General features: G+C 44.7%; 2 protein-coding genes across 4 annotated transcripts; one reads left to right on the forward strand and one right to left on the reverse strand.

Moving 5' to 3' along the window:
• The first annotated feature begins 75 nt into the window (after nucleotides 1–75).
• HTRA4 (HtrA serine peptidase 4) lies at nucleotides 76–15,588 on the forward strand. 3 transcript variants are annotated; one of them, XM_033231696.1, is made up of 9 exons: nucleotides 76–1,020; nucleotides 1,323–1,422; nucleotides 3,164–3,368; nucleotides 4,615–4,809; nucleotides 5,891–5,923; nucleotides 8,636–8,750; nucleotides 9,463–9,520; nucleotides 9,915–10,010; nucleotides 13,738–15,588. In XM_033231696.1, exons 1-9 carry the CDS (start codon nucleotides 387–389, stop codon nucleotides 13,898–13,900), a joined length of 1,599 nt encoding a protein of 532 aa, XP_033087587.1. In that variant the 5' UTR covers nucleotides 76–386; the 3' UTR covers nucleotides 13,901–15,588. The 3 variants fall into 3 exon arrangements, 2 of the variants coding, with proteins under 2 accessions (XP_033087587.1, XP_033087596.1); XR_004441813.1 differs by lacking the exon at nucleotides 9,915–10,010 and having other exon boundaries at nucleotides 9,463–9,619; nucleotides 13,738–13,873; XM_033231705.1 differs by lacking the exon at nucleotides 9,915–10,010.
• A 7-nt stretch (nucleotides 15,589–15,595) lies between these two features.
• Nucleotides 15,596–22,570, reverse strand: TM2D2 (TM2 domain containing 2). Its single transcript, XM_033231718.1, has 4 exons — nucleotides 22,118–22,570; nucleotides 21,225–21,312; nucleotides 19,490–19,605; nucleotides 15,596–17,489 (listed from the first exon to the last, which is right to left on the reverse strand). The coding sequence occupies exons 1-4, from the start codon at nucleotides 22,342–22,344 to the stop codon at nucleotides 17,276–17,278; spliced, it is 645 nt and encodes a 214-aa protein (XP_033087609.1). The 5' UTR covers nucleotides 22,345–22,570; the 3' UTR covers nucleotides 15,596–17,275.
• Between the last annotated feature and the right edge of the window lie 7 nt (nucleotides 22,571–22,577).

Here is a 22,577-nt window from a genome sequence, read left to right on the forward strand (position 1 = left end):
TCCTGCCTCAGCCTCCGGAGTAGCTGGGACTACAGGCGCCCGCCACCGCGCCCGGCTAGTTTTTTGTATTTTTTTAGTAGAGACGGGGTTTCACCGTATTAGCCAGGATGGTCTCGATCTCCTGACCTCGTGATCCGCCCGTCTCAGCCTCCCAAAGTGCTGGGATTACAGGCTTGAGCCACCGCGCCCGGCCGGCCATGTGCTTTTCTAATACTGACCTTCTGACCACGGGTGGGTGAGCTTTCTTATCAGTCTGCCCCCATTGTCGGTTTTAGGGATTTCAGGAGGTAGGTTCCTCCCCCAGGTAGGGCTAGAGACCTTCCCCTCATTGCCTGGGGGAGAACCTGGCTCCGGGGCGCGGACCGGACGGGGGCGGGTGGTAGGGGATGTACGGGTGTGTGTGTGGAGAGGTATGCCAGGCTCTGCCCCTTAAAGTTTGGGGGCCGGCGGAGGCGGCGCTATGGCCGGGAGAAAGTGTCTCTCATTTAGGAGCGTTTGTGTGGAGGTCCAGAGTGAAGTCACTGAAGAGTGGAAGCGAGGAAGGAAGGAGCAGGATGATTAGACCTCAGCTGCGGCCCGCAGGGCTGGGACTATGCCTCCTGCCGGGGCTGCTGTTGCTCCTGGTGCCGGTCCTCTGGGCCGGGGCTGAGAGACTACATACCCAGCTGGCCTGCCCCGCGGTCTGCCAGCCCACGCGCTGCCCCGCGCTGCCCACCTGCGCGCTGGGGACCACGCCGGTGCTCGACCTGTGCCGCTGTTGCCGCGTCTGCCCCGCGGCCGAGGGTCAAGTCTGCGGCGGGGCGCAGGGACAGCCGTGCGCCCCGGGGCTGCAGTGCCTCGAGCCGCTGCGCCCCGGACTCCCCAGCACCTGCGGTTGCCGGACCAAGGGAAGGGCCGTGTGCGGCAGCGACAGGCGTACGTACCCCAGCCTGTGTGCGCTCCGGGCCGAAAACCGTGCCGCGCGCCGCCTGGGCAATATGCCGGCCGTGCCTGTGCAGTGGGGGAACTGCAGGGATACAGGTGAGCCGCGGGGGGCGCGCGCCCTGGGGACACTTTCTAACTCTGGCGGAGCGTAAAGGAACAAGACCTCACTGACACCGCACAGTTCGCGCAGGGTCCTCCTGCGTCATTTGCCTCCTGGATTCGACCCCTCTCTGTTCCTGATTTCCTTTCCTCCGTAACAGGGGCTCTTTACCGGCTGCTACGTGGATTCTCCCTCACCATGCACCTTTTGAACACTGACTTGCCTTTAACATTTTTCCAACTAGGATAGCAGGTCTGGTTCGCTCGAGGCGTACTCTTGACCCAGTATTTCTTCATAGGGAGCAGAAGGGCAGGCCCGCTCAGGAGGAATTACAACTTCATCGCCGCGGTGGTGGAGAAGGTGGCGCCATCGGTGGTTCACATCCAACTGTGGGGCAGGTAAAGGAGGAGGAGGAAGACCTCCACTGTCCTAGCTAATGGTTTCTGCGTGCCTACCTACTCCAGACCCTTCGCAAGCGTCATTTAATCCTAAAAAACCAGTGAGGAAACTGAGACGTAAAGAGGTTGAATAGGCCGGGCGCGGTGGCTCAAGCCTGTAATCCCAGCACTTTGGGAGGCCGAGACGGGTGGATCACGAGGTCAGGAGATCGAGACCATCCTGGCTAACACGGTGAAACCCCGTCTCTACTAAAAAATACAAAAAACTAGCCGGGCGAGGTGGCGGGCGCCTGTAGTCCCAGCTACTCAGGAGGCTGAGGCAGGAGAGTGGCGTAAACCCGGGAGGCGGAGCTTGCAGTGAGCTGAGATCCGGCCACTGCACTCCAGCCTGGGCGACAGAGCGAAACTCCAAAAAAAAAAAAAAAAAAAAAAAAAAAGAGGTTGAATAACCTGTTCAAGGTCATTTAACCAAAGAGCAGAGGCACAAGGATGACTTCCAAAGCCAAGCTCCCCCTGCCTACTTAGGTGGCTGGTGCTTTTCCCCCTCCTGCCACAGACAAAATTTAAGGTCAGATGTAAGAGCTAGTAGGCATTTTCTTTTCTTTTTTTGAGACGAGGTCTTGCTCTGTTGCCAAGGCTGAAATGCAATGACAGATCATAGCTCACTACAGCTCCATCTACTAGGCTCAAGTAATCCTCCCACCTCAGCCTCTGGAGTAACTGGGACTATAGGCAGGTGCCACCACATCCAGCTAATATTTGTATTTTTTGGAGAGACAAGGTATTTTTATATTGCCCAGGCTGGTCTCGAACTCTTGGACCCAAACGATCTGCCACCTTAGCCTCTCAAGGTGCTGAGATTATGGGTGTGAGCCACCACATCCAGCTTAGTAGGCATTTTGGTTGTGATCTTGCTCAGCCCCCACTTTGGATGCAAGGAAATTCAGACCTAGAGAGCAGGGTTAATTTGTCCTATGTTACGAGGCCAGTTGGTGGCAGAAACTAAGCCAGGGTCAGAGCCCTTTGATTCTCTCCTACCTGGGTCCTTGATACTGTGGTACGAGGCTCACTTTTGCCTCTAGTATGCGGATTGGGTTCAGCTTTTTCGCAGCAGAGAACCCATGGGCTGCTACACTAACCAACTCTGAAGAGGCAGTGTCCCTGGAAAAGGAGAGCTAGAGCCAGCTCTCAACCATGCTCACAAGAGATGGCTGGGGCCCTGTGCGTGCCAAGTCCATTGATACATGGAGAAAATTTACGCATAGCCAGGGAAAAGTGAAATGTCTGAGAAAACTGTGATGGAAGTCTGGGCATGGTGGCTCACGCCTGTAATTCCAGCACTTTGGGAGGCCGAGGCGTGTGTATCACCTGAGGTCAGGCGTCCGAGACCAGCCTGGCCAACATGGTGAAACCCCATCTCTACGAAAAATACAAAACTTAGTCAGGCATGGTGGTGCATGCCTGTAATCTCAGCTACTTGGGAGGCTGAGGCAGGAAAATTGCTTGAACCCGGGAGGTGGTTGCAGTGAGCCGAGATTGTGCCACTGCACTCCAGCCTGGGCAACAGAGCGAGATTCTGTCTCAAAAAAAGAAAAAAGAAAAAAAGAAAAAAGAAATAAAGAAAAGAAAACTGTGATGGAGGTATGTTTAATAAGAGTGAGGTTCCCGTGACTCTCAGATGATATGGCTGTATCCCCTAACTTTCTTGCCCTCTGTCTATACTATTGTCTTGTGGAGACAGGTTACTTCACGGCAGCATGCCTGTTCCTGTGTACAGTGGCTCTGGGTTCATAGTGTCTGAGGATGGGCTCATTATTACCAATGCCCACATTGTCAGGAACCAGCAGTGGATTGAGGTGGTGCTCCAGAATGGGGCCCGTTATGAAGCCGTTGTCAAGGATATTGACCTTAAATTGGATCTTGCGGTGATTAAGATTGAACTGAATGTGAGTATTTCAGGGCTGAGTCAGAGTCTGCATATTTGGGGATTTTTATCTATTTGCTGATATTTTCTGCCCCACTACACTCTCACACCACATCTTTTCTGTCAAATATATGCTTTTCTCTGGTTTCTTTCTGTTCTTTACTCCTTCTTATTTGCTTCAATGCCTTTCTGTATATCCCTTACCTTTTCTTTTCTCTTCTTCTCTTCTCTTTTCTTTTCTTTCTTCTTTCTTTTTGAAACAGTCTCCCTCTGTCACCCACGCTGGAGTGCAGTGGCTCAGTCTCAGCTCACTGCAACCTCTGCCTCCTGGGTTCAAGCGATTCTCCTGCCTCAGTCTCCTGAATAGCTGGGATTACAGGTGCCTGCCACCATGCCCGGCTAATTTTTGTACTTTTAGTAGAGACTGGGTTTTACCATGTTGGTCAGGCTGGTCTCAAACTCCTGACCTCAAGTGATCCGCCTGCCTTGGCCTCCCAAAGTGCTAGGATTACAGGTGTGAGCCACTGCGCTTGGCCTCTAACTGTTTCTATTAACTATCAAGCAGTCTTTTTTTTTTTTTTTTTGCCTCCTCCTTCAACTCCTTCTTCAACAAACCCTGCTTCAGGGAAAATTATTCCTCTATTTGTCTTAGGATATCAGAAATTACTGCAATGGACTCAAAGTTGCTAAGGAATACTTTGAAGTCCTTACTACACATAGTACTCATGGTGTGCACATCAGATATATTGACATGGTGTTTGAGAGCTTTTTAGAAATTCAGTCTCAGCCTTTACCCAGATAGATGTGCTGACTCAGAATCTGCATTAACATAACATCCCGAGGTGATTTGCACGCACATTACAGTGTGAGAAGTGTCACCCTGGGTGATCTTCTTTCTGTTTGTGGCTTATTCACTTTGACTGTTAAGCTTCGAGCTGGAATGGTGCTGTGTAAATTGCTAATGTCAGTTTATGTTCATCAGTGACTTCACTGGCTGTTTACTAATAGTAATTTCTACAAATTAATTGTTTTAGATCTTAGAAATGATCCTAGTCATCTTAACAATTGAGAGCTTCATGGTAGTTGGACTTTGAGGAAGAAGTAGAAGGCAGTCATAGAAGCTGTGTGAGTGGGTGCTTCTCAGGTGATAAGGGCCAAGGTGATAGAGACAGCATCATATATGTGTTAGACACACACATTGGTCAATTCTGATCTTGATTTGTTCTTTACCCTTTCTGTCATCCTCATGCCTCTTTGGGCACGTGCAGGCTGACCTTCCTGTGCTGATGCTGGGAAGATCATCTGACCTTCGGGCCGGAGAGTTTGTGGTGGCTCTGGGCAGCCCAGTTTCTCTGCAGAACACAGCTACTGCAGGAATTGTCAGCACCAAACAGCGAAAGGGCAAAGAACTGGGGATGAAGGATTCAGATATAGACTACGTCCAGATTGATGCTGCAATTAATGTAAGTCACTTAGGACAGAGGTGCCCAACCCGTGGGCTGTGGACCAGTACAGGTCCATGGCCTGTTAGGAACTGGGCCGCACAGCAGGCGGTGAGCCACGGGCGAGTGAGAATGACTGCTCGAGTTCCACCTCCTGTCAGATCAGCGGCGGCATTAGATTCTCATAGGAGTGCAAACCCATTGTGAACTGCACATGCAAGGGATCTAGGTTTCATGTTCCTTATGAGAATCTAACTCATGCCTGATGATCTGAGGTGGAGCAGTTTCATCCCAAACCACCCCTCTTTGTGGAAGAATTGTCTTCCACAAAGCCGATCCCTGTGCCAAAAAGTTTGGGGATTGCTGACACAGGAGGCCTATCCTCGGATCACACAATATTGGCAGTTCAGTGAGAAGAATATGTCAGAGTGAACTTTGGCCTTTTGGGAATGTCCAGATTTGGTTAAATCACTGTGGGAGGAATGGAATGCCACTTTGTTAAGATCTGTCCTCTTCAATGTGATAGCTGGCATCCATGCTATTGGGTGGTCTGTTGTGGAAGTCACCCTTCCTATAAGAAGGTGGTGGTCCCTTGACCGGGCATGGTGGCTCACGCCTGTAATCCTAGCACTTTGGGAGGCCAAGGTGGGCGGATCACGAGGTCAGGAGTTCGAGACCAGTCTGGCCAACATGGTGAAACCCCGTCTCTACTAAAAATACAAAAATTAGCCGGGCATGGTGGCGGGTACCTGTAATCCCACCTACTCAACAGGCTGAGGCAGGAGAATCACTTGAACTGGGAGGCAGAGGTTGCAGTGAGTCGAGATTGTGCCATTGCATTCCAGCCTGGGCAACAGAGTAAGACTCCGTCTCAAAAAAAAAAAAAAAAAAAAAAAAGAAGGTGGTGGTCCCACTGCTATAGTTCTTTACCTACACTTACTTTGGTATTGGTGATGATAGGGGCACAATTTTGCCGGCCTGAGGGGAATAGGAGCTTACTAGAGTGGGCTGCTTTTGGTAAACTGTTTTGGGAGCTATGTAAAGGACAAGGGGGCATGTATTCATTGGCTTCACTGATGTCTTTTTCAAATTCCTCTTTTAGCCTGGGAATTCTGGTGGTCCTCTGGTGAACTTGGTAAGTGATCACTCTCCTTGTTGCTTCATGTTTCCTCTTAACTTTCTTTTTTTTTTTTTTTTTTTTTTTTGAGGCGGAGTCTCGCTCTGTTGCCCGGACTGGAGTGCAGTGGCCGGATCTCAGCTCACTGCAAGCTCCGCCTCCCGAGTTTACGCCATTCTCCTGCCTCAGCCTCCCGAGTAGCTGGGACTACAGGCGCCCGCCATCTCGCCCGGCTAGTTTTTGTATTTTTAGTAGAGACGGGGTTTCACCGTGTTAGCCAGGACGGTCTCGATCTCCTGACCTCGTGATCCGCCCGTCTCGGCCTCCCAAAGTGCTGGGATTACAGGCTTGAGCCACCGCGCCCGGCCTAACTTTCAAAGACTTTGTTAATTCCAGGTCAGGGGTGGTGGCTCAAGCCTGTAATCCCAGCGCATCTGGGATGATTGCTTGGGGCCCGGAGTTTGAGACTAGCCTGGGCAACACAGCAAGACACTGTATCTACAAAAACAAAAACAGAAAAGGACTTTACATTTTCCATGATGCTGACTTGGGTGCCACTCTTATGTAGAGAGCTGTGGAATGGTGCTTTTCTGTTCTCGGACCTTAAATCAATAGTTAGAAAAAATTCAAGCTTGTTATCCTGGTGTGTGATCTCACCCCACTGAGAACACTGGGGTTCTAGCTCTGTCTTCCTTTGAAATTTCTCTCTTCCCCGTGCTTTCTGTTTTCATTGGCTAGTTACCAAAAGCCCTGGATTTTATTTATTTATTTAATAAATAGAGATGATGTCTCACTATGTTGCCCAGGCTGGTCTCGAACCCCTGAGTTCAAGTGATCCTCCTGCCTCGGCCTCCCAAGATGTTAGGATTATAGGCATGAGCCACCACACTGTGCCAAAAGCCCTGGATATTAAACCCAGATTTATGCCGAATGACCAGCTTTGCTCTGAAATGTAGATCCTTGAAGACCCCCTGATGCTGCATATGAAGAACTATCTCTCATTTAAAAATGCTAATTACATAATGTCATCTGCCCAGGTTTTTAGTCTTGACATCTTGACCTGCTTATAGATGAGAGAAAAGCCACAACCAGCACTCCTGACTTTAAGTGAACTGCCTGCCTTGGCCTCCCAAATACATTGCTGTGTTATGTATTCTTAAATTGTATTCCATGTCTCTAGTGGAAATGCTAGGTTTTCTAGTTGCTCAAATACATGTGAAAACCTAAAAGAGTGCAGTGCTGTTTGACATATAACATGTGATCATCCTTTCTGAGTCCCTTTGCACTGATTGCTTTTGGTTCCTGTTTAAATATTACATTTGCTTTTAGAATGAATTTTATGCAAAATGATTTTCTTTTTTTTTCACTCATAGCATTGCATGTCATTTTTGTTTGTTTTGTTCCTGCCTTCTCCATTAGACAATGAGTTTACTAGAGCATGGATGAAATGCAGAATTTCAGGCCATACCCCAGACCTACTGAATTACAATCTGTAGTTTAACACAATCAGAAATCTCTTTTCTGGCTGGGTACAGTGGCTCACTGCTGTAATCCTAGCACTTTGGGAGGCCGAAGCGGGTGGATCACCTGAGGTCAGGAATTCAAAACCAGCCTGTCCAACATGGTGAAAACCCATCTCTACCTAAAATACAAAAAAAAAAAAAAAAAAAAAATTAGCTGGGCATGGTGGCATGCGCCTCTAATCCCAGCTACTTGGGAGGCTGAGGCAGGAGAATCGCTTGAACCCAGGAGGCAGAGGTTGCAATGAGCCAAGATTGCACCAATGCAACACAGCTTGGGCAACACAGCGAGACTCCATCTCAAAAAGAAAAAAAGAAAAAAAGAAATCTCTTTTCTATCCTTTCCCATTACCTAAAAGGGTAAAGGAAGATGAAGTGCATAAAGAGGAAAATATTTTCTACCTCCTACCTTTAGCTTAGCAAAGCTTTGATCCCTAAGGTCAATTTTGCTAATTCTTCTGAATAGTTTCAATGCAGTGTTGCTGACAATCCCACAGCTTTTTACCTTTTCCATGTTTATTTTTAGTTTTGGTTAAATAATAATAAAGGCAAATGCTCCTTGTCCTTCTACCTTTGTCCAAACACAAACTGTGGCTCACTTTTAAAGTCAATGTAACTTACTAAATGAAAAAAATGAGCACAAGAATTTTTTTTTTTTTTGGGGGGGGGAATGGAGTCTTGCTCTGTCGCCCAGGCTGGAGTGTAGTGGCGCGATCTTGGCTCACTGCAAGCTCCGCCTCCTGGGTTCACGCTGTTTTCCTGCCTCAGCCTCCCAAATAACTGGGACTACAGGCACCTGCCACCATGCCTGGCTAATTTTTTATATTTTTGGTAGAGACGGGGTTTCAACGTGTTAGCCAGGATGGTCTCCATGTCCTGACCTCATGATTTGCCCGCCCGCCTTGGCCTCCCAAAGTGCTGGGATTGCAGGCGTGAGCCACTGTGCCCGGCCATGAGCTCAAGATTTTAAAAAATCCTCAGCATCCTTGATCCTTTGGCCATGAAAAGAAGGTAACTTCTGTGCGTGTGCAGTTGCCCTTTGCCCTATAAAGGAACAGCCATTGCTCTCTTTTGAAGAAGTACAAAGTTCGTCTCGGCCCGGGTTTTCTTACCCTAAGTAACTAGCTTCACTCCTTCCTCTGCATGTTCTGGTCTTGCACTCGTCAGTCTGCAAAACTTCATGACTGAATGATGTCCCCTCCCTTGCCAGGATGGTGATGTGGTTGGTGTCAATTCATTGGCAGTGACTAAAGGAATCTCCTTTGCAATTCCTTCAGATCGAGTTAGGCAGTTCTTGGAAGAATACCATGAGCGCCAGTTGACAGGTAAAGCAAGTTGGGATTTTGTTTGTTTCCTCGTGCTTTTCAGGAACATTCAATCTTTTGTGGTGACAGCAATTTTTTTGTTTTTGTGTTTGAGACAGAATTTTGCTCGTCATCCAGGTTGGAGTGCAGTGGTGTGATCTTGGTTTACTGCAACCTCTGCCTCTTGGGTTCAAGCGATTCTCCTGCCTCAGCCTCCCAAGTAGCTGGGACTACAGGCACTCACTCCCACACCCAGCTAATTTTTGTATTTTTAGTAGAGATGGGGTTTCACTATGTTGGCCAAGCTGGTCTTGAACTCCTGACCTCCAGTGATCCACCTGCCTCGGCCTCCCAAAGTGCTGGGATTACAGGTGTGAACCACCACGCCTGGCCTGGAGATAGCCAGTGACTACTGGGTCACTCACTTGTACGCAGCTCCTATAATGGTGATTTGAGCAGCACTGTTTGGGGGACTAGGCACAAACCAAGCATGAGTTGTACCCAGAAATATTTGGATTGAGCAAATGTGGAAATGAAACCCAGGGGCTGGAGGCAGGAGGTGGGTGGGAGGAGTGTCAGTGCGAATGACAAAGGTTCTCTGAAGCCTGTGTTTCATCCGGATAACCTGAAAGGACAGCTATGATGGCAAAGAGATCCTGGGACATGGGTGTCTTTTAAGCTGTGCTAACAGGAAAGAGGTTTTGTTGTAACACATCCTAACTTTCCTTTCCAGGAATGGCGTTTTCAAATAAGAAATATCTGGGTCTGCAAATGCTGTCCCTCACTATGCCGTAAGCATATGTTTGAATATGTCTGGGTTGTTTTTCAGAGGCAAAAACCGTAGCTGCACAGTCTTAACAGAAAAGCTGAGCCACTTGGACCACAGCCAGGTACTCTTGTGACCCTAGGCCCTATCTGTCTCAGCGTATGTATCTGCCTCTGCCTGCATCAGCACTAACTATACATAGTTTATTTCATTGTGGCTGTGTTTTATAATGTCCAGTGGTTCTAGGCTTTGGGATAGAGGCTCGGCACGAACCGAGAGAATGACTGTGATTAGCTTGATGGAATCTTCCTTGGCCTTTGTGAGCCTAGAGCAGAACAGAGTACCTACTAAGAGTCTCAGGCTTTTACCAGGGCTCAGAAGACTAATTCATTGTTTCCTAACCTTCTCACTTCTCTTAGCCTTAGTAAAGAATTGAAAATGCATTATCCAGATTTCCCCGATGTGAGTTCTGGGGTTTATGTATGTAAAGTGGTGGAAGGAACAGCTGCTCAAAGGTAAGTGAAGTGAAGGCCTTTGTCATCTACCTTTGCTTTTACTAGATGTGTGCCATGGTAAAACACATGGGGGATCCAGACTTGATCTGTCCACTACAGTGGCCACTACCTACATGTACTGAACACATGAAATGTGGCTGGTGTGACTGAGGAACTGAATTTTGAATTAAATTAAGTTTAATTTAAATAAAAAAACCCAGGCCAGGCGCAGTGGCTTACGCCCGTAATTCCAACACTTTGGGAGGCCAAGGTAGGTGGATCACCTGAGGTCAGGAGTTTGAGACCAGCCTGGCCAACATAGTGAAACCCCGTCTCTACTAAAAATACAAAAATTAGTGGGTGCGCCTGTAATTGCAGCTACTTGGGAGGCTGAGGCAGAAGAATCGCTTGGACATGGGAGGCAGAGGTTGCAGTGAGCTGAGATCACACCACTGTACTCCACTCTGGGCAACAGCACAAGACTCTGCCTCAAAAAAAAAAAAAAAGATACTGTCATTGTGTAGTAGTATATTGGGGTGTGTGTTATTTCAAGTGGATTTCAAAGACATAGGAAACAGAGTGTAAAATAACTATTTTAAAAATATCACGTTACAATGATAATATTTTGGATGTATTGTGTTAAATAAGATATATTAGTAAATTAAATTCATCTGCTTAAAAATTTTTTAAAATGTGGCTACACGAAAATTTAAAATTACATATGTGGCTTGCACTGTTGTCTATAGGACAGTGATGATTTAGACTTGGGTACTTATAAAGGCTTTTGGGAAGGAGTATTTTGGGAGGGAGGTGGTTCTCTATAGTCTAAGAAGACTTCTATGAGAGTTCCTGGCAAGGAACAGAGTATCTGTGATTTATTCCATAAGCAAAGTAAGTCCAAATGAAGGGAAAATAATTACACCCAAAGCATCTTTTTTTTTCTTTCTTTGAGACAGAGTCTCGCTCTGTCCCCATGCTGGAGTGCAATGACACCATCTCGGCTCACTGCAACCTCTGCCTCCTGGGTTCAAGCGATTCACCTGCCTCAGCCTCCCGAGTAGCTGGGACTACAGGCGCACACCACCACGCCTGGCTAATTTTTGTGTTTTTAGTAGAGACGGGTTTTCACTGTGTTGGCCAGGATGGTCTGGATCTTTTGACCTTTTGATCCGCCTGTCTTGGCCTCCCAAAATGCTGGGGAGCCACCACACCTGGTCTGTACTTCTTTATTATCCCTTCTCATTGTTTTTATTTTTCAAGAGCTCAGTAATCTGTTTAGATTATGGCACCACTTTCACTGGGGCTTTCCCTCTAGTGAAATCAGAGGGCACTGTTCAGCATAGCAGTCATAGGTCTCATGTTACTAAATTTGGCTTGTCCCTGGGTTTTCTGGGCTTTTCTCATTCCTGCTCTGCTCCACTCTTCCCCCACCTCCTTATTTTTAAGTTCTGGTTCAAGACCAAAGCTATTTATTTCAGCTAGGTCCTTGCTACTCAGAATGTGGTCTGCAGACCAGCGTCATTAGCTCAGCAGGGCTTGTTGGAAAGGCAGAATCATAGGTCCCACCTTTGATCCACTGAATCGGAATCTGCATGTTTAACAAGATGCCCAGGTGATTCATATGTATGTTAAAACGTGAAAATTAGTGCCAGAAGTTGCTGATGAACAGAAATCAGGACTGGGCATGGTGGCTCATACCATGATGTGGGAGGATCATTTGAAACCGGGAGTTCGAGACCAGCCTGAGCAACATAGTTTCTAAAAATAAATAAACAAAATAAACAAAATCAGCTGGGTGTGGTGGCAGGTGCCTATAGTCCCAAATACTTGGGAGGCTGAGGCAGGAGGATCACGTGAGCCCAGGAGTTTGAGGCTGCAGTGAGCCATGATTGTACCACTATACGCCAGCCTGGGTAACAGACTGAGAGGCTGTCTCAAACAAATCTGTTCTTTCTGGCTTTCACCAACTTATACCTAACAATAATGATAATTACACCATTATCTGGCACTTACAAAACTTTTACTATATCTCAGGCACTATTTGAAGTGTTTTATTTTTATTTTTATTTTTTTTGAGACTGAGTTTCGCTCTTATTGCCCCAGCTGGAGTGCAATGGCGTGATCTCGGCTCACTGCAACCTCCGCCTCCTGGGTTCAAGCAATTCTTCTGCCTCAGTCTCCCAAGTAGCTGGGATTACACACCTAGCTAATTATTGTACTTTTAATAGAGACGAGATTTCACCATGTTGGCCAGGCTGGTCTCGAACTCCTACCCTCAGGCAATCCACACGCCTGGGCCTCCCAAAGTGCTGGGATTACAGGTGTGAGCCATTGCTCCTGGTCTATTTGAAGTATTTTATACACCTGTTTGTGCTCCCAACATTTTTATGATATAGGTATTATTTTACAGAGGAAGCAGCTGTGGTACAAAGAGGTTCATTAACTTGTAGAACGCAGTAAATCAGAGAGCAGAGACCAGGGATGTGGGCCCTGGCTGAACCCTTCTATTATCCTGCTTTGGTGGTTGCTTTTTTGTTTCTGAGAGGCAGAGTGATTTAGTGGCAAGAAGATGGGTTCCCAAGTTTGAAAGACCCAGGATGAAATCCCTCTCACAAGTTGCATGACACAGAAAAAGGTCATTTGTCCTGTCTGAGCCACAGTTCCTCATATTTGGTGCATAGGTTATTAGTAATAATTTGCGGGTTTCTTTTTCTCTTTTCTGAATCACAGGACTAGTATGAATTAAGTTCTCTATAAGTTCTTTCTTTGTACTTACTGTTCCTAAGTCATCCTCCTAAACTGTCCTTGTTCTAAGGTTATTTCTTGATTTTAGTTTTATACTTAAGCGTCTCTTCACATCCTCTTGCATTAAACTTCTTCTTTTTAAACTCCACATATCTTGATCAAACCACATTATCATTCTTCCTTGAGCTTCCCATTTCTATCAAATGGTGTCTCCTGGAGTCATTTGCTGTTCCTTTTTCAGCCTATTTTTACCAAATCACTGGCATGGCTATTTCTGTATTGTAGTGTTTTGTATTTGGAGCTGGTTTTTGCTTCTAGAATATGTAGTCTATGTGAAGCAATTAAGTTGAAGGCAATAAAGTCACAACTTTGGGGAAAAGGAGCCTAGAGCCAGAGCTTGAAATATTTAGACTCAGAAGGTTGGCGGGTTTTTGATTTACTGGAAGTAGAATTCCTATAATGCAGCTCAGCATCCTTCCCAGCTCCATAAGCTGGTGAGCCGGGTGGCGGGGTGGGGGTGGGGGTGGGGGTGGGTGTGGGGGGCGGGCGGCGGGGGAAGATGGGCAAGTGAGTGGGCTGCCAGAATCAAACTGAGCCGAGTTTAAGTGTCTGGGAGAAAACATAGCACTTGGGCTTTTCACTTTGGCTGCTAAAGCTGGGAGTATGTTTGAAGTTCACAGAGGTCAGGGACTGATAGAAATTAAAAGCTAAACTCCCCCTTCCAAACCAATTCCAAAAAATGGGAGGAGTAAACTTCTCACATGATTCTGATAGGAAATTAATTTTATAAAGGTAAAGGTAAACTGTCTAGAGAACAGTTGTCCTCTAGGGACGTTTTTGCAGCATGTTTTAGAATAGCTTTACGATTTGGAAGGATTGAGGCTATTTCTGGTTTGTATGCTTAATGCCAGCAAAATAGTGCCATTAAGACAGAGATATTATAGATGGGGATAAGTAAAATTCTTCTTGTAGTTTCATGGTTCTCTTTTTCTCTCTCTCTCAGCTCTGGATTGAGAGACCATGATGTAATTGTCAAGATAAATGGGAAACCTGTTACTACTACAACTGATGTTGTTGAAGCTCTTGACAGTGATTCCCTTTCCATGGCTGTTCTTCGGGGAAAAGATAATTTGCTCCTGACAGTCATACCTGAAGTAATCAACTAAATATCTTGTTTTAAAGTGGGATTATCTACAACAAAAAACAAAACAAAAAAAACAGTTATATCACCTGGTTTGGAGATGTGCCAAACATCGCAAGAGGTTTTTGGATCTTCTTCTTATAAAGAAAAATGGATGGTATTAACCCAAGTGCCCATCAATGACAGACTGTATAAAGCAAACATGGTACATATACACCACGGAATACTATGCAGCCATAAAAAGAACAGTCCTCTGCAGGGACATGGATGGAGCTGGAAACCATTATCCTCAGCAAACTAACACAGGAATAGAAAACCAAATACTGCATGTTCTCACTTATAAGTGGGAGCTGAACAATGAGAACACATGAACATAGGGAGGTGAACAACACATACTGGGGCGTGGCAAGGGGTAGGGTAGAGGGAGGGAGAGCATTAGCAAAAATAGCTAATGCATGCTGGGCTTAACACCCAGATGATGGGTTGATAGGTGCAGCAAAGCATCATGGCACACATTTACCTATGTAGCAAACCTGCACATCCTGCATGTGTACCTCAGAAATTAAAAATAAAAATAAAAATAAAAATAAAAATGGTAATCTGTTGTGAGATTACAATTAAAAAAATAAAAAAATGGAGTTTGAAACACATACACACATTCAGGGATCATTAGGTTGGGGTACTATGCTGTTGCTAAGATGCCTATGTCAAGTGGAAGAAGAACACAGTGCCAGGAAATCTGGGGGAACTGATAACATTTTATTAAAGGTAAGAAACAAATAAAAGACAGGCAGTTTCTAATTTAACCTTGAGAGGACACTGTAGTATTTTAAACCTTTATAGCCATAAACTAGATATAATACACACATATACAAATAGATCTGTCTACCAAAATTTAAGAAACAACCTGAATAAAGTGCAAAGGCAATCAATTGTTAAATAATACTCCTTTAATCCATCAGGTTTTCAGGTTGTATCACATTTGGCCAGGTTTGTGGGTAGATGGATGATGGGTGTCATTTAAAAGTCAAATGAAAACTGGTAATTTTGGATTGTCACATAGGAATATTGATGATTCTCAGCACTCTAGCAGCGAGAACAACTTTTGTCTCCAGCAGCTTTTCTGGCTGTAAGAAGGGCATCTTCAGTAGTTTCTAGTCTTTTCCCCTTTTAACTAAGTTCTCACCCTTGGCAACATAAATGACTTCAAGCCTTGGAGCTGCAAATTTTTTTTTTTTTTGGAGGGAGACAGGGTCTCACTCTGTTGCCCAGGATGAAGTACAGTGGTGGGATCTTGGCTCACTGCAACCTCTGCCTCCCGGGTTCAAGTGATTCTCTTACCTCAGCCTCCCGAGTAGCTGGGATTACAGGTGCACGCCACCATGCCTGGGTAATTTTTGTATTTTCACTGAAGACGGGGGGTGGGGTGTGGGGGTTCTCACCATGTTGGCCAGGCTGGTCTCGAACTTCTGACCTTAAAGGATCCACCTGCCTCGGCCTCCCAAAGCGCAGGGATTACAGGCTTGAACCGCTGTGCTGGGCCCAAAGTTTCTTATTTTTTAAAGAAAACAACTTTTGGTAGGGTTATGAATATACTTAGGAGGTTAAAAAAGTGTGAAATGAGGCAGGACTTGGTTAGGTGTAAAGTAGCATCTTATTTTGGGTAATATAATTTGTTTATGTTTTTTAGACTTCCCTTAGAAGTTTTTTTTTTTTTTTTAATATATATATGGCATCCTTGAACTCCCTTAAACTGTTTTGTTTGTATAAATTTATGGGGTACCAGTACAATTTTGTTTCATGCATAAATTATGTAGGCGAAGCCCTTTAAATTCTATGTAAAATCTGTGTATGCGCATATTTCTGGGGAGAGTCTAGTTTCTTCATGACCCATAAAAATTTAATAAATACTGTCTTAGGGTATAGAGATTATGAATTAAAAGTTTACCAATTGTTATGTGATAAGCAAGGTTATGGTCAGTGTGGTACAAAACTTTCAAGACAGAATAGGATCATCTGTTTTAAATTTTTTACAGAAAATTGCCACCTTTAATAATGTAAAAACAGTGATCAGGAATGATAAAGCAAGACATTCTTAGGAAAGCTACAAAATGATAGAATGTATCCAGGGAAGTTATTTTAACTGTGATATCTGGTTTTAAATTCAATTATTATGAGGTAAACTGTGAGTGAGTTCTACCTTGTTTCTAGAATTTTTAAGTTATTCTGAGTAACAGCCTCTTCCACTGAGTTGGCCACATTGCCCACTTTTTATTTTATATTTAACAGTTCTTTTCAACTTAGATTGCAAAGGATGGGAACCGAGTTTTTAAAACCACTTACAATTTGGAACATTTCCTTTTATTCCTGGCAATTTGGGAATGCAGAAGTGTGGCTGTATCTCTGATTGCTGCAGCCCACAGGGAGAGCTTTAGTACCATGCTTTTTGAGAGAATGTGCTAAGTTTCTCTTTGCTCCCATAAATCATGTCCTAATGTAGTAGAAGTGTGTTTTTCTTTTCAAAGGCATAAGGCTCCTTGCTTTATCTCACCTAATCACGAATAATAGTTTTATGGAAACGTGTATGAAATCTTAATGTTATTAGCATGGGCTGGTAAATGCTAATTTACAACATGGGTTGGTAAATGCTGATTTTTAGATTGGACAACTCTGCCAGGAGGAATAGCTCAATTCACACATCTGATGCCGCTGGCTTTCAAAACATAATTGGAATAAAGAAATTATCGCACTGCATATACTGTCTCTGGAACATAATGGAGACACAAGAGGGCTCATTTCAAATGACTAGGTTTCTGCAAAACAAATATAATTTTGAGTTTACTCCCCCTACTGAAAATACTCATACAGTACTCCAGGTTGGCAAAATTTATTCTGCATTTAAATTCAGAAAGTCAGAATTTCAGTGTGTATTACAATCCACGGCCATTTCTATTTCTGCTGAAGATTTTCATTGTTCAGCTTCAGTTCTCCTTGCATGAAGACTCAGGGTCACAAGAGGAACGTGGATACAAATATTCACTTTGCTCAACTTGTTGGATCCGCTTGCTCCAAAGGACTGAGGATATAGCAATGCACACAAAGGAAGACTTATATGGAAACCCATCCACAGCTTATAAACTCGTCACTATCCTTTATGTTTTGTGCATGAGGAAAGGAACAAATTTGATTCCCACAATACTTTTTGCTTGTCATTTCGTCTGCAAGGTAAAATCTGGTTTGAAATTCCAAAGTCTGAACAAGCCTTCTTAACCAAACAAATGCCCTCCAAAGAGGGAAAATAACATCAGGTCTGATATCAAAGAAGAGTTTTGAGCCTGTAGAGATGAATTCAGAAGACAGAGCTTTCACCTGCCTCCCTGGGCCATGACGGCAGCTCTTTTTAGTAAACAGTGCACCAGTTGCTGCCATCACTTGGCATCAGCCCTCCAGTAATTAGCAAAATAAGGTCAACAAACCACCAAATCCCAAGTCCTCCAAGTGTCAACAGCTTCCCTACTGCAGTGCCAGTGTGTCCCAAACAGAATCGATCCACGCCAAAACATCCCAGGAAGAAGGAGTAGAGTAAAGTGGTTATGAAGTAGTGTCCAGTATACCTAGGTGAAAAGAACGAAAAGGAAGATGTTTTACTGCACGAAAATTTAAAGCCTTAAAGATTAGTGAATTTAACATGAGTGATGAGAAGGTGCAGTGGCCCCTCTGTGGCTTTTTATCCTCCATTTTGTTTTCTTTTACGATATGGTCAATGAGGTGAGAGGATCAGGAAAAACCAAAGTTTATTATACTCATAGGTCCTAGAGACAGGAGGCACATCATGTTACACAGGGCTGCCTGACAAAGATAACAGGGCAGTTGGAAGATAGAAGCAAGGGGAAGGCTTTTGGCCACTATCTTCGTTGGGGTTTCTGCAGGAAAGGCAAGACAGGGCAGGACAAATAGTTTAAAATTGGCTAGTCTGAATAACCTCAGCAGGCTCTAAGGTATAGGAGTGGTCCCTGGTTGCCTGGCACTTGGCCCTGAGAAGATTAAGGCAGAGGAATATTATTTCCTGGGGTGTACGGGCCAGAAACAGAAGATATGTCTCTGGACTAGTTTGCATATCAAAGGCATGCTCCTGGTTGGACCCTTTGCTATCTCTAAGAAATGACTAGCTTCAGGAAGGGCAGTCTCTTCACAGTCAGAAAGGTTTTTAAGATGTCAAACATCATAGTGCACAATAATTTAAAAAACTTTTTGACCATGTCGTGGTGGCTCATGCCTATAATCTCAGCACTTTGGGAGGCCAATGTGGGAGGACCACTTGAGCCCAGGAGCTATAGGCCAATGTAGGCAACATAGCAAGATCCTGTCTCTACCAAAAAAAAAAAAAAAAAAAAAAAAATTAGCCAGGTGTGGTGGAGCACACCTGTAGTCCTAGTTACTCAGGAGGCTGAGGTAGGAGGATTGCTTGAGCCCAGGAGGTCTGTTTGTGCCACTACACTCCAGCCTGGGCAACAGAACAAGACCCCATCTCCAAAAAAGCATTTTTTTATAATACACCCTCTTTACCTTTACTTTACTCTCCAAGAATCTCTAGTTGGTAGAGGGTCTCAACAGAATACTTGCTAAGATATGGAGCATCTCTAAGAACAAATACTGACTTTTGCAGAGTTGGATTGGACAAGAAGTCATCAAGCACATTTGCACAACAGGCACCATGGTAGGAGTAGGAGTCTGGGCTCCCATCCTCCTCTGTAGAGGCTCTTTTCCTGAGACTCAGCTGGCTTCCTGCGTGTAGTTCTCTAAGGTAAGGAAGCACTGTCCTTAAATGAACACTTGATCTCCAAACACTCTTTCCTGTTGTTTTGTGGCAGTGAAAAGCAAGGACTTCTTCATAAGGCTCTGCCCTTAGCCACTGTGCTGACACAGCTGCAGTTACTCTAATATTACTAATCACAGCCATCGACTCTTTCCATTAGCAAACTGTATAAGGCAATTCTGTGCCTTCAAGCGGAATTTACAGAAATGACCTTGATCCTTTACCTTTAAGATAAACTGATTTTCAGAGTGTGGAGCCTACACTTTTTATAATAAAACCTTTATTCTTGAAATACTAAGGCAATTTGCACAAGATTTATATCTATCGTAGGAATTTTGGGGCTAGATCATCTGGCCTAAAATTCTGGAGATGAGGGATAAACTGAGTGCCCAAAGGCACTTAGCAACTTGGAGAAAAGAGACAGTTAGAACTTCACCTTCTGGGCTTAAGTCGAGAGTCCTCTCTACTATAAACATATTGCTTCAATAAATGAATTATGCACAATGGTAGCCACAGACCCTCTTTGGTGGTTAAAGAAAGTCACATCAAAAAATAACAACGAGCTGAGCACAGTGGCATCATGTGCCTGTTGTCCCAGACACTGGGGAGGCTGAAGCAAGAGTATTGCTTCAGTCCAGGAGGTCCAGGCTGCAATAAGCCGTGATTGCACCACTGCACTCCAGGCTGGGTAACAGAGTGAGCCCGTCTCTTAAAACAAAAAATAAATAAATAAAAAGACAAGGAAAATGGCTCTACCTCCAACCAAGTACCAACTACTCCAATCAAAGTAACACTTACTTTATACAAGGTTTATTTTCTCGTAGGAAGGTCCTAGGACTGGCACACTCAATTCCATCTAAGGCATGGCACTGGACTGAAGTGTGTTCCACGTCGCTGTAGGCCTGACCGCCAAACTGTGGAATAACAACCAAGACCAAAACCAACTCACCAGAGCAAGTGACACAAATTTCTATCTTTACATTCACTAATAAAAGAATAAAAGTTGCCTCAGGACTACAATTATTCCAACAAGGGTGAGGTACAGCTGTGCTCAGGGGCAAGGAATTTAGTGACACACTTCATGTGATTTTAGATGAGTCCATCTTAAATGTACATTGTTTTAAATAAACTCCTGTTTTCTTCTTCATGACTGGCTTCTTCAATAATATAGTAAAAGAAAATTCCAAACACACTCAATGTCATTAAAGGCTGTTTAGAAGAGATGAACACAATGCTTTACTTATCCCAATTTACAGGAAAAACAGCATATAACAGCATTTGGGAGTGGGTATTTAAAAAGTCACTGCCTATTAGAGGTCTCTTTTATATCTATTAAAAATGAATAGAATTAGGAAAGAACTCAGGATATTAACCGACTCAGGACTTTATTTAGGTCATAAATGTGTATTACCTGATATCTGTGGGACATCTGTAAGTTTAAATTCCAGCCAAAAATTTCAGAACTGGGCCTCTTACCATTGCTTAACTGAATTCTAGCCAAGAAATCACAGATATTCATTTTTTACTGGTACCTTATATCAGTGCTCATTACTATTTGCATCGGCGAGTTCCTTAAAGGAAAGGGACTGGGAAATAATGCTTACAGGATAAACTCAATTTTTAATTAAAATGGGCAAAAGTGATCTCTATACAATATTAACTCAAACTTTAATCAATAATTATCAACAGAGTAAAATTTCATTGTCTTAAAAAAATATTTATCTATACATGTTTTCAGTAAGAGTTGCTCTTTTAGTCTTACTACTGTCGGGTTTATTCCTCTGTGTCTGATTTAGTACAAAAATTGCTTTCCCATCATTCTCTTAACAGCTGACCAAGTCTTGACTTGCATTATGCGGTATAATAGGATGGTGAGTCCATGGTGGGGAGGAGATACATCAACTTCACTGGTTATTTTTAGAGATAGATTAGGAACTGTACACTCAGCTTTAGGGATATTATTAATAAAACTTAATAGCTTTTTTCCATTCCAAGAAGCCACTGTTAACCAATGGCTTCCCCTGGAATGCTTTAACGTCCTACAAAGACATATACTGACAGATCCTATCTATCTCCTAAGGACATGGTGGAATCTGTTTGCCTGGAGAAAAGAAACGTCATTGGCAAGAGAAGCTCCATCCCAAATGCATGTGTAACAAAGATACTGCCCAATCCATCGTCAGTGTTGCAAATCCATCATCAGTGTTGCTTTGTTTTGCTCTTTCAGGAAAAGTGCATGCCTGGGAGAGTCAGGGGTGACATTTTAGTTTCAAAATCTGTCAACGGCCAAAGGAACCAAAGACAGGTTGGTCTTTGCACCTAGGTGGTTTTGGCACAGAGATTGTTCCTTCATAAGGAAACCAAATATCTCGCTCAATCACTGACCCTAGCCATGCTGGAAATTGCCAGTAACGGTCTTTCTGACGAAATTCTTCAAAAAACTTTGTACCTCTTATACTTTTTATGTAACAGCATTTAGACATTCGTATTTCTTTATTGAAGGGTTTGCTCTTACAACAGAACAAAAACTCACCTTGAGACAACCATAACCAAGTTCCTGGGATGCAGTTGCATTTCCAACATGATCCACTGGGTCTTCACATTCTATAAATTCATCAGGTCTGTAATTCACAAGATCATAATCATTATCATCATACGGTCTTTGCAAATCGCTGTTTGCATGCAAGTAATCAAACAGGCAAAAGACATTTCTTCATCAAGTTTTCTGGGGTTCAGTTTCACCCTGCTGACCCCTTTCCAAGCCAATTAAACTGAAGCACAGCAGGTCAAATGGACAGCCACCCACATTAACCTTTTGTTGGAGAAGGGAAGTGTTTCTGGTCCTGTTTCTATAAGGATTCTACTTCTGCCACGGTTTCATCTCTTCAGTAGGCAAACAACAAGATTCTGGGGGCAAAAATTAAGCCAAAGAATTCTCAGTCCTCTTTGCATCTCTCAAATGCCTTTTCTTGTTTGATCGAAAAGAGATGTTAAAAAATGGCATGATTCTGCAACGGTAAGAATATTGATTGCTTTTTAAAAAAGTGCCTTGTAGGCAGAGACAAGTCATTTATTTTATTTATGCTTTAGTACTGACACCGAATCGACCAATACTCTCCCTGGGCTAAAGGGCGCAGGGCAAAGAAAGCACAGCCTCACGCCTTCTTCCAGAGGCTGTATGATGTTACTCCTATCCAGTTACCTCTTTGGGGATCCCAAAAGCTCTGTCACTGACGCACAAGGGTTTTCCCTGCACGGGCAGTGAGAAACCTGGTTCATGGTATTTGCCTTCGGAATGACCACTGGGTCCTCAGAGGGGCAGGGTCTGAAAAAACGCAGCGCCTCCCACAACCCTGCCTTCCCTCAACACCCATATACCCCTGGCACACCCTCCACGTCCACCCGCCTCGACCACTGGTAGCTTACAGGTAAGAGCAGAGGATGATCGGAGAGTGGGGGTCGCCATATTCCCAGTTCGCAGCACCCCCGGGGCCCTCCGGGTGAGCGGCGCCAGCGGATGTGAGCTCAGGCTCAGCGGTCGCATTCTGCGAGTGGCTCCGAGACACACAATGCAGCAGAAGTAAATTCCCCAGCAGCAAAGCCGCCTGGCCGCACAGAAGTAAGTAACTAACCGGGCAACCACCTAGCACCATCTTCCCGGGCCCTGGAGCGGAGACCCGGCCTCAGCCACAACCCGAAGCCAGCAGCACAGACCCAATCACTGCGTGGTCAGGCCTTTCCGCGTAGCCCCGCCCGCGTAGCCCCGACAAACAGCCAATGGACGCGCAGCTAGACGCTCCGCCCACCTCCACCAACCAACCAGAAGAGGCCGAGCAGAAGGGCGGGACTGCACCGCCCTCCGCTTCTGCTTCTCGATTCCTCTTCT

Source organism: Trachypithecus francoisi, unplaced genomic scaffold (assembly GCF_009764315.1).
Source record: "Trachypithecus francoisi isolate TF-2019V2 unplaced genomic scaffold, Tfra_2.0 Contig01440, whole genome shotgun sequence".
Taxonomy (NCBI): Eukaryota; Metazoa; Chordata; class Mammalia; order Primates; family Cercopithecidae; genus Trachypithecus; species Trachypithecus francoisi.

Coding starts and splice junctions, on each gene's coding strand:
- HTRA4 (XM_033231696.1), top strand. CDS start 387: ATGTACGGGTGTGTGTGTGGAGAGGTATGCCAGGCTCTGCCCCTTAAA. Junction 5,924..8,635: donor GTGGTCCTCTGGTGAACTTG/GTAAGTGATCAC, acceptor CTCCCTTGCCAG/GATGGTGATGTGGTTGGTGT. Junction 8,751..9,462: donor CCATGAGCGCCAGTTGACAG/GTAAAGCAAGTT, acceptor TTTCCTTTCCAG/GAATGGCGTTTTCAAATAAG.
- TM2D2 (XM_033231718.1), bottom strand. CDS start 22,344: ATGGTGCTAGGTGGTTGCCCGGTTAGTTACTTACTTCTGTGCGGCCAG. Junction 19,606..21,224: donor TTGGTTATGGTTGTCTCAAG/GTGAGTTTTTGT, acceptor GTTATTCCACAG/TTTGGCGGTCAGGCCTACAG. Junction 17,490..19,489: donor GAAAATAAACCTTGTATAAA/GTAAGTGTTACT, acceptor CTTTTCACCTAG/GTATACTGGACACTACTTCA.